At 42.7% G+C, this 14740-nt stretch overlaps 1 protein-coding gene across 2 annotated transcripts in view; it reads right to left on the reverse strand.

Annotated features, from left to right (window-relative positions):
- Window positions 1-7807: 7807 nt before the first annotated feature.
- The window catches only part of SLC44A3 (solute carrier family 44 member 3), a 94528-nt gene continuing 87595 nt past the window's right edge, over window positions 7808-14740 (reverse strand). For both annotated transcript variants that reach the window (XM_073643247.1, XM_073643248.1), the window contains exons 14-16: window positions 13665-13802; window positions 13105-13341; window positions 7808-9150 (exon numbers count right to left, since the gene is read on the reverse strand). In XM_073643247.1, coding sequence (XP_073499348.1) covers window positions 9046-9150; window positions 13105-13341; window positions 13665-13802 — 480 coding nt within the window. In that variant the 3' untranslated portion in view covers window positions 7808-9045. The remainder of the gene's footprint in view (window positions 9151-13104; window positions 13342-13664; window positions 13803-14740) is intronic.

Consider the following 14740-nt stretch of genomic DNA (forward strand, 5'->3'; position numbering starts at 1 on the left):
CTTGGAAGTCTCATCAATGAGTCTTCACAGCATAAAGGATTATATGACAGTGCATTTCCATTTTGTCTGTGCCATATTGTACCCATGTAGATGTGCTTTGTTTCTTTTATGTGTATTTATTGTCACATTTCTCAGCATAAACTGATCCCATTGTATTTTTTATAAATAAATTTTGATATTTTTTTTCCTGAAAATAACATTTGCTCTCGTCTTTATATTTGTGCTTTTTTGTTTAATATCTTCTAGTTTATTTTGGTGCCATGATTCCAAGAGGCACAGAAAGTTTAGGGTATAATTCTCCTTAGTTAGGTCGTATAATCACATAATGATCCCTGCGAAGTACACAGCATTTTGTTTTTTCAAAGGGAATAATCAGTTGAGTCGATTAAAAGTTCCTGTATGATGCAACTGCATGGACTGTACCACTGAAGTTCTCCACAGCGATAATGATGATGACTGCACAGTCCTCTGTCTATTATAATGGTGGAGACACAGTTCAGCCTTCCTGACTATATACTTTATTTAGTGGAATATAAGAAGGAAGGCTATTTTATCATCCCACCAGAGATGATGCTGGTTATGTATCTGTGACAGTGGGGTGAAGTGCAGAAAAGTTTCTGTTCCTGTGCTTGAGACTCTCAAATGACTACTGACCGATCAGACATTCATAAGCTGCACTTTTACTTTATTTAAAGTGGTTTTCGCACGTCACTTTCACATCGGGCTGTCGTGTGTAGCTCAGGTAGTGTCTGATGGTTGTCAGGTATTATGCACCTGTGGAAGACAAATGTCACCAACACTTCCTAATGTAGAAGCGAGAGGTACTGCATGAATTTTGACCATTTTTGGCCACATCAAAAACCTTTAACAAACATTTTTATCAAATTTGTGTGGCTTATAAATGTTATCTTCATGGTTTTAAAGGTTAAAACCACATGGATATTAAGAGTTCTCCAGGCAGTTCAGGAAACCCACTGGTCTGGCTGGGCCCTGCTCTCTGAGCCAGATATTACAGTATTGAGAACCCAGCCTAAAGCTAGATCAATGTCAAACTCCCAGAAAATCCCTTTAACAAACGTTTGACGTCTTCACTATCTCTGCCTTCCATAGTACCCAGTATAATATTCCTAGCCACAGAGAGAATATGCACCCGATGTCTACAGCAGTGATTTTCCTGGTATTGCTGACATTTAGGACTTTGATCAGGAGCTTCAGCTAAGTAAAGTTTCAGAGACGGGGCAGGTTTGTTGCTCTACTGTATGGATGTTTCTTTGTGATCTACCGGCCTTGGAGGATGATGAATGAATTTCTGGTATGTCAGGAATGCTCCTACATAAATACAGCCAGCTTATAGCAAAATAAAACTACCTTACTTTATAACCATGGGCCAGTGTTTGTCAGTCAGCAAGAATCCTACAGGAAACCTGGCAATCTGTCCATGAAACATGGATGGGCTGTGCAGTATTTAGCTGGGGGGTATGCTGTTAGTGCACTGGCAGTCAGTACACACCGGCTTAGTACTTCAGAGTAGAAAATGGACAAATCATTAAGGCCTGAGCTATACCTAAGCACGTTGAAATAAGTGATTTTTTTTTTTTTTTCTTTTTGGCCATTTTAGAAATTCTCAAACCCAGAAACCAGTTTTGTAAATAGGGCTGTGGAGTCTGTAAGCCAAACCTCCGACTCAATTTCCATGACTCCGACTCCCTCATACATGGCTCATGTTTAAGTGATAAATTTACTGTAGCACAGATTCATCTCAGCTAAAAGTCTAGACCCTTAGATCAGGAATAGGACAGACATTTATAGGACATTTCATAACTTTCCCAAATTCTTATAAAAAAAATATTCCCCACAAACTGCATTGAACTCCACAGCCCTGTTTGTAAAAATTTCACCTACTTAAAGGGTAACCCTAAAATGTTACCTGTAAAGTCCTTTACTTATGTAGAGGACTTGGCCCCTATAAAGAAAAAAAATAAAGATTTTAGTGGTTTAATTGGAATAATATGCTTATTTTGTATGCAAAGGAGGCATGACCAGAGCTCAGTGCAATTACACCACCTTTATTTGCATACTGAGCATTCTCCTCTTGACAGCACACACTCTGTTATTGCTGGTTCCTGTCTGCAGTACAGAGCGGCTGCCATATACAGCAACCACTACATGAGTGCGACTGTAGTGTCCATGCAGAGATGCTGATTGACAGCACTGAACGTGAACACGGCCGCGTTTTGTGATGTCAACATATGCCCTAAGTTTGCATACTGAGCATCGTCATAAGTCTATACTGGGCCGGGCACACGCGCACACACACACACACACGCATAAGTGGTTTAATTAGCTTCTTTTTTTTTTTTTGGGGGAGTGACAAATGTAGCACCCCGAGGGCTCGGTTGCTACAGAGGTATCGCATCTCAGAGGTGTGGTATCGCACTTCCAGGTAAGGATGGAGTGTGGATCAGGACCCTGACAGCAGCATGCATTACACCACATTTCCGGGGGACAGCTCGACGGTGCTCCCAGGAGCGAGCACGACAGACCATGTCCCTGGCTGGAGTGGGAGGGAGGGAACACCCAGAAAAGGGGGAACCCAGTAGTGCAGGAGCAGAGAGGAAGCAGTTCCTAGATGCACAGAGAGAGGAGTATAAAAGGTGGGGGCCATCTTAGGAGGGAGTTCTGTGAGAGGAGAAGGCAGGGAGCAGAGCTGCTGCATGGGCTCTGCTCCCTGGGCAGGCCTAGCACAGAGGCCGGAGTCTGAGGGAAGAAAGAAGGGGAGCAGGGAGGCTCCAGGAACACGGAGGAAGGAGGGACCCCAGGGGTGTGGACTGGCTGATAGCCACCATACGCCCGCATCTACCTGCGTAGTGGGGTCAGGCCAAGGGGGAGACCGGTCCCTGAAACTAGTGGAGGTGGGGAACTACCCTCAACTAGAAACCGGAGGCTGTGACATTTTATATGGTGCTACACCCGCTAGGAAGGCACAACATAGGGCCCAGGGAAAACAGCCGGCACGTTAACCTGACAAGGTCCGAGGCAGCTGGACAGAAGTGAGGTCACTGGTGGGGTATGAGAGGCCAGAGAAAGGACACAAAGGGGGTCCTGTGAAGTGCTTCTAAATCACCTGAAGGTTGATAGAGCCCCTCACCTGGTGAGTGCAGCACGGCTCGGGCAGTCCTTGCTGACAGAAGTGACCTGGATAACAACTGTGAGTAAAAGACCCTGGACTGCATCATTGGACTCTGTGTGATTACTGCTGCGCCTGTACCATCACTCCCATCCTCCCTACACGATGCCCTGAGGCTACACTCCTCCCGTGGGGAGTTGTACTACACTCTGCTGCACCCACAACACCAGCCTCAGCGGTCTGCCCTGCAGCGGCGGTTATCCCTGACCGCAATCCACGGGTGGCGTAGTTGGACATTCAAAACACTGATAAATAGACTGCCACAATTTGGTCTGACCACCCTGAGCCACGGGACTGGGTTGCCACCACTACCCCCAGCATCGTACAGAAGCCCAGTTCCGGATACCCCACGGCCCAGGGGGCGAGTCACAAACTCCTTACTGCAAGGCTGGTGGAGTCTGTGTCCATTGTGGTGGAGTCGGTATAAAATGGACCGACTCCTAAAATATATAATAAATTGGGTACAGTAGTTCAATGCAGTTTGTGGGGAATATTTTCACAAGAATTTGGGAAAGCTATGAAATGACCTATAAAGGTCTGTCCTATTCCTGATCTAAGGGTCTAGACTTTTAGCTGAGATTAATCTGGGCTACAGTAAGTTTATCACTTAAACATGAGCCGTGTATGAGGGAGTCTGTGACATGGTAAGCCAAACCTCCGACTCCTCAATTTCCGACTCCACAGCCCTGCTACAGGGGTAGGGGACCTCTGGCCCACAGGCCTTTTGTGGCCCTTGGGCACGGGACCACTGTGTTTTGCCAGCTGTGGGCCCTTTAATTGCTCCTCCGACTGCAAGTATACAGCGTTCAGGACAGAGCGCTGCGGCATGTGCACTGAAGACACTGACGTACCTTGGAGTCAGCGCGCTCTGAGCTCCAGTCCCAGCCCCTCCCGTGATGTACCTGTGCCCCCCAGCCCCTCCCGTGATGTACCTGTGCCCCCAATGCCTTCTGTGTTCAGAACTTACTGCTGCAAGTAGTTTTCAAAATTCATCTCACAGAGTTGACTCCAGCCAAACGCAAACCTGGAAAAGCAGTTGAGTAGTATCATCATCATCACTACCACCTAACATCACATGTCTCACCAAAGAGAAGCAGCTCCAGCCATCACATTAGGGGGTCAGTTAATGGTTTGACCAAATATAGCAGAATACATTTCAAATTGATAACTTTATACAGCCCCTGAAGGATGGTATAAATATCCAAGTGGCCCCCGGCAGAAAAAAGGATCCCCTACCCTGCCTTACTACATACTTTTGTTTATAAAAAAAAAAAAAAAAAAAATATGTAATCCCCAAGCCATACTATTAATGTACGCTCTATATACTAACATTTAGCTGAATATGGTGTTGTACCGTAAAGTTAAGAACTTTTCACCAGGAGCTTTACGCATTTTCATATCCATGGACAAACTCGAGATCACAATGTACAACAACAACGAAAAAAAAAAGTAAATCCAACTGTCCGTGTCCCAGCTGTAAATACAGTGTGGGTAAAGATGGGACACTGAGGATAGTTTTGTTTAGTATTGGCATATCTACCTAAATAGGACAAAAGCTGTAAAGAATTATAATACCAGGAAAATCTGCTACTAAAAGTACAAATCTGTGCCTTGTGAATAATGAAGACGACGTGGCATGAGCCTGAGGCGGCAACTCCTTCAATAAGCAGATCACAGGTGCAGACAGATGGACCCTCACCATTATAACATAAGGGCACAATCAGATTACTGTATAAATCGGAGCGAGATCATAACGCAATGTTGAACTGGCCGGCGGCTCTCCCTGCCTGAGCGTCACAGCTTCATGTATTTCTATGCAGCTGTCACGCTGGAGTCATGAGAGCCGCCGGCCAGTCTGAGCATAGCGATCCAATCTCACTCAGGTTTATACGGCCATCTGACTGCGCTCTTAGGCTAGGCCATTAATTTTTTAAATCCCAGATAACTTATCATAGCCATATCTATAAAAACCCAGTTAGTTGCAAATAAAGAGCTGAAGAAAAACAAGCAGAAAAACTCAGACCTGTACAAAATAAAATTTAATTCAGATTCAATATATTATACATAGACTGCTGCTATATCTTGTTACACGTAGAAAAATACCAATTCCTCATATAGTTATTAGACGCACACAGGAAAGTTTTGATAATCTACAGGACTGTGAAGAAGTTCAGTGCGGCTGTCAATGTGTCAGACAAGACATTAGCGTTCACACATTCTGTTTTTTATTAGCTGTAAAGGCCAAAAAACTACTAATTGGTCATGCATTGCTGCAAGCTTAAAATAATTATTAAAAGAGGTTGTCTCATCTTAAATGGGAAAAATTGCTAAGTACTTGTAAAAACAAGCAGCTTCACAATTTATGTCCTATTAAAAAAAAAAAAAAACCTTCTCGAGAACAGAGACATTTTTAAAGTCCGTTTATTGCTTGTTGCCTAGGTTACCAGCCACCACTGTTTTCTATCTATGGTGTTCATTCTTCCAAGCTAGGAGCACAGCACTTACAAGCCCCTTGTAAACACTGTTCGGACACTGGCCAGATCTGGCCACCATTACTGCCCCCTATGTTCCTCCAATGCAGCACAGGCAAAGCTGCCTCAGCTTACAGCATAGGAAAGCGCATGTACAGCAGAGGGACAAAAATTGCTCAAATCAACTGTCAAAAAAACCCAAAACCAACTATTAACACATCCACAACATGGGTCTACCACTAATGAGGTCAGCCTTGTGGTTCATACCCTTGGATTATTATAGAAAAGGAGCTACAATCACTACTAAATAGTATAAGTAAAAAATAAAATAAATGGTTCCTGAACACTCCATATAAAAGGCAAAATATATATCCACAAAAGCTTAACGAGAATAGAGTGAAGACCACATGGTTTGTGAAAAAAAGGCAATACATCCAAAGAGACTTGGTGGAGACAATGTACACCCTAGTAAGAAACACCCTTCCACTTGGGTTTTTAAGGTTTCATGGATATATACGGTAGTTTTGCCTTTGAGTGTTCAGGAATTGTAATGTTTTACTTTTCATATGTACTATTCATGAAGTTTGGAGACAAGTTTGAGGGACATAGGGCCACCTTATTAGAAGTTAGATCCATGTTGGATGTATTATAAGTGTTTCTGAAGCAGTTTTTCCCCTTTTCTTTTCATGTATTAATACACTTTCATTGTTTTTGATGGTTTGGTGCACCTCGTTACAATTCATAGTACTGGTGCCCAACTACAGTGGGGAAAAAAAGTATTTAGAGGCCTGTAATTGACATCATAGGTAGACCTCAACTATGAGAGACAAAATGAGAACACAAATCCTGAAAATCACATTGTCTGATTTGGAAAGAAATTTTTTTAAAATTTTGGTGGAAAATAAGTATTTGGTCAATTACAAACAAGCAAGATTTCTGGCTCTCACAGACCTGTAACTTCTTTTTTAAGAGGCTCCTCTGTCCTGCACTCATTACCTGTAGTACTGGGACCTGTTTGAACTTGTTATCAGTATAAAAGACACCTGTCCGCAACCTCAAACAGTCACACTCCAAACTCCACTATGGTGAACACCAAAGAGCTGTCGAAGGACACCAGAAACAAAATTGTAGCCCTCCACCAGGCTGGGAAGACTGAATCTGCAATAGGAAAGCAACTTGGTGTGAAGAAATCAACTGTGGGAGCAATAATTAGAAAATGGAAGACATACAAGACCACTGATAATCTCCCTCGATCTGGGGCTTCACACAAGATCGCACCCTGTGGGGTCAAAATAATCTCAAGATCGGTGAGCAAAAATCCCAGAACCACACGGGGGGGACCTAGTGAACGACCTGCAGAGAGCTGGGACCAACGTTACACAGGCTACCATCAGTAACATACTACGTGCCATTGCATGTTCGGGCCTGTCTGAAGTTTTCTAGAGAGCATTTGGATGATCCATAAGAGTATTGGGAGAATGTCATATGGTCATGATGAAACCAAAGTAGAATTGTTTGGTAGAAACACAACTCGTCGTGTTTGGAGGAGAATGAATGCCGAGTTGCATCCAAAGAACACCATACCTACTGTGAAGCATGGGGGTGGCAACATCATGGTTTGGGGCTGCTTCTCTGCCAAGGGACCAGAACGACTGATCCGTGTACATGAAAGAATGAATGGGGCCATGTATCGTGAGATTTTGAGTGCAAACCTCCTTCCATCAGCAAGGGCATTGAAGAAGAAACGTGGCTGGGTCTTTCAGCATGACAATGATCCCAAGCACACCGCCAGGGCAAAGAAGTAGTGGCTTCGTAAGAAGCATTTCAAGGTCCTGGAGTGGCCTAGCCAGTCTCCAGATCTAAACCCTATAGAAAACCTTTGGAGGGAGTTGAAAGTCCGTGTTTCCCAGTGACAGCCCCAAAACATCACTGCTCTAGAGGAGATCTGCATGGAGCAATGGGCCAACATACCAGCAACAGTGTGTGCCAACCTTGTGAAGACTTATAGAAAACGTTTGACCTCTGTCATTGCCAACAAAGGATATATAACAAAGTATTGAGATGAACTTTTGTAATTGACCAAATACTTATTTTCCACCAAAATTTGAAAAAAATTTCTTTCCAAATCAGACAATGTGATTTTCAGGATTTGTGTTCTCATTTTGTCTCTCATAGTTGAGGTCTACCTATGATGTCAATTACAGGCCTCTCTCATCTTTTTAAGTGGGAGAATGTGCACAATTGGTGGCTGACTAAATACTTTTTTTCCCCACTGTACAAGTGTCTCTCACATCCTGATGGTGGCCCTATTACAACAACATACAAAACAGATATGTGCATGAAAACTTAAAGGGGGCTGTCCAGGCTTGGGGTCACCGACTGCAGACTTGTCAACCGTCACAGTGCGCATCATCAGAATTCTGCAGTGCAGGGAGTGGGTGCTGACTAGACGTTCACAGCCTCACTGAGTACAAATGTACAGAGCGAGACCGGACAAGTCTAGTTGTAATGTGGATGGAGATATGCAAATCGCATACTTAAGGTTACATGACCGCTTGATTCTGACACATCCTGACAGTGCGCACTACAAGTCTGAAGTCACAGTGACATGAAGCTCGAGTCCCAAGCCAGGACAACCCTTTTAAGGCCCCAATACAGAGTCTGACAGGATCTCTCAGAGAACACAGGAACAAACTGCCAGACTTGTATGGGGAGTCATAAGAGATAGATGTCAGACCCTTACAGTCACACTCTAAAGGGCCATTACGGCCTAATTCACACATCCGTTTTTTATTTACACACAGTCTATGGCTCTTTTCACAAGCCCAACTTTGGTCTGATTTGTGCACTACTAAATGGATTCATGCATCAAACACCCAGCTCAAAATGCCATCCATGCACTGTTCAACAGAAACACAGACATGTGAATAAGGCCTAACAGAAGTCTCTATTCTGTTCTTGGCTCCTGAGAGATAATTTCAGGGATTCATATTCTCCCAATATATGAAGGTATTACATAACCAGCATTTCCATATTATTTTATGTGGTTGCCGAGGGGAGATTAAAAAAATAAAATACTTTGTAAAAAGTGTGAATTGTTACACAGTCTGTGTGTTCATATATAAAAGAATAAATGTGCTGTCTCCATATTGTATCCTATATATGTGCTGTACCCCGGGAGCTCAGAGATGCTGGACACAGGTCTCCGCTCTGTTCTATAGGAGCACAGGAACGTAAAGCAAAATGTACGTGTTGTGGTTTGCCGAAATGTTGTTCAAATCCATTAGTACCTTGACCCAGTGATTTGTGTCTCGGAGCCGCTCAGTATGAGGTTTTTGCTCTCTGACAAGTCTGTTGTGACGTTGGATAATCTAGCATGGGGCATGTTTAGTCTGCTCTCGCAATTGGACGTAGTTCTGTACCGTCCTCCCCGTTCTGCACTGGTCGGTTTTTTAACATCTCAGGATCACTGTTGCATTGGTGAATTAATGTCTGTAAGATAAAAACACGACATCAATGTATACTTAATATAGAGAGAAAATGTGGAGAAGAAAAAGGAAACCACAAAAAGGAATTAAAGGGACATTCCTATTATACACTTCCCATGGATATATGAATGTGCTTGCTGCAAACTATGTAGGAAACAGATTTTTACAGTCGCATAAATTTCTGCAACAAACCCAAAAACTATTAAAACTGTCTGTTTGCAGGATATAAAGGATTTGACCCTCCATCAGGAGTTGCATCCAAAAATTCAAGATTAATGAATCCCAGACTGCATCATGGCATCCCACAACCCTCCATGACATTGTGTGTACATAAGAAATAAGATTCTGGCCATTACATAACATAGTGTTCCCCAACTCCGTTCCTCAAGAGCCACCATCCGGACATGTTTTCAGGATTTCCTTCGTATTGCCCAGGTGATAATACCTGGACAGGTAATAATTCCATCACCTGTGCAATACTACGGAAATCTTGTAAACATGACCTGTTGGTGGCTCTTGAGGACCGGAGTTGGAGGACACAGATACAACTTGTATCTAGCATTTTTCACGAGTTTTCTCCTCTGAAGGATCTCTCTCTCATTTTTTAGTTGTCTCTGAGCTAGAGGAGACTGGCTGCTCCCATACATAATGCACATAGAGACATAAGAAGGTTCTTGCTCTCCTGTTTCTACATATTCACAAGCAGCATAGAGGACATTTCACATACTGAGCAGTGTAGTCTGTACTATTAATATATGCAAAGTTTGATTTATCAACTGTGACCACTTAAATAAATCAGTGTAAGCTGGAGTGTTCATTATAGTCCAGTGTATAATAGAGATATTTTGCACAAAGTCACTTTTAGTACAGATGTAATAGACCGTGCACTGAGAAGTACTGTAGCGATGAGTATAATGCTCCTTGGCATCTTCTAATAACTATTAATTAGACCGGTGCTGTGGTTTGGCATTGACTATTCAATGACTTATCCAAACACTGAGGTGGATCCATTTCAGCTTCTGTGTTACACTGGGAACGCGCTAGCAGCAGGAATTCATCTGTAAATGTCTTTCTGAAATATGTTCGATCCATACATAAACATGAGATGAATAATGGCAGCCTTCACCTGAACAAATAGACAATTAACTGTGCAATTTCTTCTCGGAGGTTCTCATGACATCTTATTCTGGCTTCAGGGAGTTCAGTGGAGCAAAGCCACCATCAACATCAACGTCTAGGTGCTACCTGGGCAAACTGGTGGTAGTTCTGTGTATATATGCAAGCACATTGCTATAGATGGTGACTTGGATCACATATGTAAACAATGGTGCAGCAGTCTCAGGGAGCGCCAAAGGAATACTGGACAATTTAATAGATGTCAACCGACTTTTATTCTTCCTCCAATACCACTGCCACAACGCGTTTCAACGGTCTAAGCCGTCTTCATCAGGTGACCCCACCTGATGAAGACGGCTTAGACCGTTGAAACGCGTTGTGGCAGTGGTATTGGAGGAAGAATAAAAGTCGGTTGACATCTATTAAATTGTCCAGTATTCCTTTGGCGCTCCCTGAGACTGCTGCACCATTGTTTACTTGTGATATATCTCCATACGGAGCCAAAGCGGCAGGAGCAGCTGGGCATATTTGGATGTGTGAGGACCTGCGGTTATCCAGCCACCGGGTTAAACTACTGAGGACCTGCGGTGACGTGGTATCTGGTCCAGCAGGATCGTGTGACCACTTGAGGAGCACGGAGTTGCGAGGCAAACACCGACAGGACGGTACTACAAATAGAGGCGACCCGGAGCCTCATTAATCACACGCTTAATCTTGGTTGTGTAGACGTACACAACCATCACAGGTGAGTGTACTGCCACTTTTTAAATTATTTAAATAGCCCTGTGAGTCTACACATGCGCCCTTTCTTTTCTTTACGCATTGGATCACATATGGACTCCATGAGAATGATAACCAAGGAACATGCAGAAGCAGTGGCTGTTGTCATGAGAGCCTAGAAATGAAGCCATTACAGAATCACAGTAATAGTGATAACACCTCAACTTAAAGCTATACTGTCCGGTAATACTGTAAAAATAGAAAGAGTTAACTGAAGGTCAGTGATAGTCTAACCAGCACATTGACAGTACTTGCTTCAAGAAGGTATGGCACCCATGACTCTCCTACGCCCATCATAAGTAGTCACTTACATCTCTCTTAAGGACTTATCCTTAAGGCTCCCATACACAGACAAATGTCGGCTGAGCGGTCTTATATCGGTGGGCTTGACCGACAGTCTAATGTGTATGGGGGCCTCTTGACTCTCCCCCTGAAAGAGGATGTTGGGTGAGATAAGGATGCAGCATTTCCCATTTTGGACTGCAGATCCTATTGTTCTTAGAGAGATAAGCCACCGCTAGATAGAGGAATCTGGCAACGGCTCTCTCAGGGATCACAGGCAGAGCAAGGACTTTTAAGAGTCAGGACAGATGTTGCCTGGACCATTGTTCGGCTGACAACTATCTATTGTGTATGGGTGAGGGGGGTTAGGATAAATCAGTATTAGATTGGTGAGTGGTCAGCACCTAGGACCCCTGTTACCAGCTCTGTCTGGATGTAAACAGTTTAGTAAGAGGAAGAGCACAAGACAGTCATACTGTTTAATGGCTAACCCCCCTTTTTTGCTGATAACAGCTTTACTCCCCACTTGGCATTCTCTTTATAGCTTCACCAGGTAGTCACCTGGAATGGCTTTCCAACAGGCTTAAAGAAGTTCCCATAGTGGCGATCACTAGTTGGCTGCTTTGTCTCCACTCTGCAGTACAACCAAGCCATCTCAATCAAGTTTAGATCGGGTGATTGTTTAGGTGATGTTATCTGATGCAGCACTCAATCCTTATCCTTCTTCTTGGTCACGTTAACCTAAAACACATTTCCAGGCTATTTAAGGGCTTTGTTCTGTTGTAACACAAATGATGGAAAACCAGATAGGATGGCATGTCATTGCAGAATGCTGTGGTAGACCTGTTGGGTAAGTGTGCCTTGAATTAGGAATAAAGCACCAGCAGTGTCACCAGCAACAGCACCCCCACACCATCTCCTCCATGCTTCATGGTGGGCACTAGATGTGTAGAAACCATCCACTCACCTTTTCGATCTCTCACAAAATCTTACATTTTATTCATTAGAACAACAGACGAGATGTCCACTGATTGAGAAGCAAGACTTTATGGTCGAATTGCAGCAAAGTTTCCTCTGCACAGTTGATGTTGGGCTATTATGTGAGGTGCTGTCAAGTCAATTAGCAGTTTCTAAGGTTGATGAACTTATCCTCTGCAGCAGAGGTGATTCTTGGTTTTCCTTTTGTGTAGGGGGGAGTCCTTATGAGAGCCAGTTTCATCATAGCGATTGTTTTTATAACTGCACTTGAGAATACCTTCAAGGTTCTAGCAATTTTTTGGACTGACTGACCTTCGTGACTTAAATTAATGATGGGTTGTCCCCTTTCTCTTTACTGAATTGATTTGTTCTTGATATACTAGGTTATGACATATGTGGAATAGGGCTGAGCACAGTATGGAGTGGTGTACCAACACTGCCTCTACAAAACACACCCAATACTCCCAAAAACTTTCTTAAGATCGGTGATTACTAAAGTGAACTCTTGAAGATGCATGCCCCTTCATTGGAAATCATCCCAGGTGCCTACCTGATGAAGCTGCTTGAAGCCCAATGGGGTGTAAAGCAGTCATCAGAATAAAGGGTTATTTTGAGGAATCTAGGGTTTAAAAACATTCTGATTTGTTTCACAAGTGTTTCTTTACTCCTCGTTTCCATGTGCTCCTTCGTGGTTTGCTGCCTTCAGTCTAAATCTAAAATGTGCACATTCCAATAAGAACAAGGAAAACCATTACATGAAAACTTTTGATCAGAACTGTACATATACATCTAAGCCACTCACCATGAGATCTTGATCCATAAAATATGGTTTCTCAGATGAGCCATCGTTGGTCTCCATGTCTATTGCATAACAAAGAAGTAAACTATGTACAACCGTCTCAAACAAAGACAAGAAGCTGTGGGCAACCAAATAGGCAAAAAAGGCAACCAAGAGCAATGGTATGACCCACACGTGTAATTCACGATGATAGTTGAAAGCCATTAATCCTCCAAACACAGTGAAACACACAACAAATACCTAAAGGAAGAGTAACACATTGGGTCAGGCACGACTGAGGAAACAGATGTCCGTGGCTATACATGATGATAACAGGTAGGTATTGTATTAGGAATATTTATTACGTTCATTCACCATTGTCAAAAATCATGGAAACGGATGTATATTCTTCTGTCCCATCATAGGAATTAAGTCATTGTTAAATTGCCAAACTTAAATCCGTTTACATTAAAAGAGGTTATCCAGCCATACAGAATATTTTATTTAAAGGACTCTGAATTGTAAAAAATAAAATAATAAAAGGTGCAAAACGTTCTATCTGCTGAAAAACGTAATATAATTACCTTTCCTAGAAAAATAAGGAACACCCCAGATGATTTCAGTAATGCAACAGAAGGGGGGCTCTTCTCCATGAGAGTGAAGGCTTCTCTTGCAGATGTGCACAGTGACGTTCCATTAATTATTGTCGCCGTGTAAGCATTCTAGAAGTGGGAGAGATCAAGAGGGATTTGATTTGAAATTTTTGCAAACAGGGAATATAAACATAGCCGATCTGTTTGGGTAACCCCAGCCTGGGTCCCCGGTGTGCTACAGTCAGAAAACACTGGAGTTCCAGTATTAACCCTCTTCTAGCTCATGCTCCATATACTCAGTTTTGCAAATGTAATGTGTGTTATATTATGGACACCAGATCTTATATAATGCATGCCGGGGAAGGGTTGGCTTAGTGCTGCCAAGAAAAGAGCCAACAGTTGCCCCACGTAAAGATAGTGGAAACTCCTACTGATTTCAGACTATAACATACATTATGCAAAAAAAAAAAGCAAAATACAGCAACTATTAAAATAAAAAATCGACTTGCCCTCTTCTGCAGGATACTTACTACATGTTGGGGCACAGCAAAACCACACTCCAAGCTGTACTTCATTCCTGATTGTTATTAGGATTCTAATCAGAGAACCCAACTCAATGTCACCCAAACGCTCAAGTAAAGAATTTGATAGCAAGTTGCCTTCATGAACCAAATCACCCAACAACAAAAAAATATAGGGTACGTTCCCACATAGCAAAAATGCTGCATTTTGTCTGTATGTTTTCCACAGTAGCTCGCACTAAGATACCCAGTAGCACGGCTTATTACATTTTTGTTGTTTTTTTGGATGCTTTTTCCCTTGATGAATTTTTTTTGTGCAGAGATGCCATGATTCCACATTGAAAAATACAATTGTGATTTTACCTGAGCTTTTCATATAAGACTATGGAGAAAAAAAAAAGCACCAAAAAATGACAAATTCCGCAGCATCTTTATAGAACAGTGAGAATTAATTTTCAGGAAATCACATCCATTTTACTTAAACTGTAAAATGCAGACTTTCTGCACAAAAAAAAAGTGTTTTTGCTATGTATGATTGCACCTATA

Source organism: Phyllobates terribilis, unplaced genomic scaffold, assembly GCF_046119375.1.
Source record: "Phyllobates terribilis strain yellow unplaced genomic scaffold, ASM4611937v1 Scaffold_8__6_contigs__length_399053987, whole genome shotgun sequence".
In the NCBI taxonomy this organism is placed as follows: domain Eukaryota; kingdom Metazoa; phylum Chordata; class Amphibia; order Anura; family Dendrobatidae; genus Phyllobates; species Phyllobates terribilis.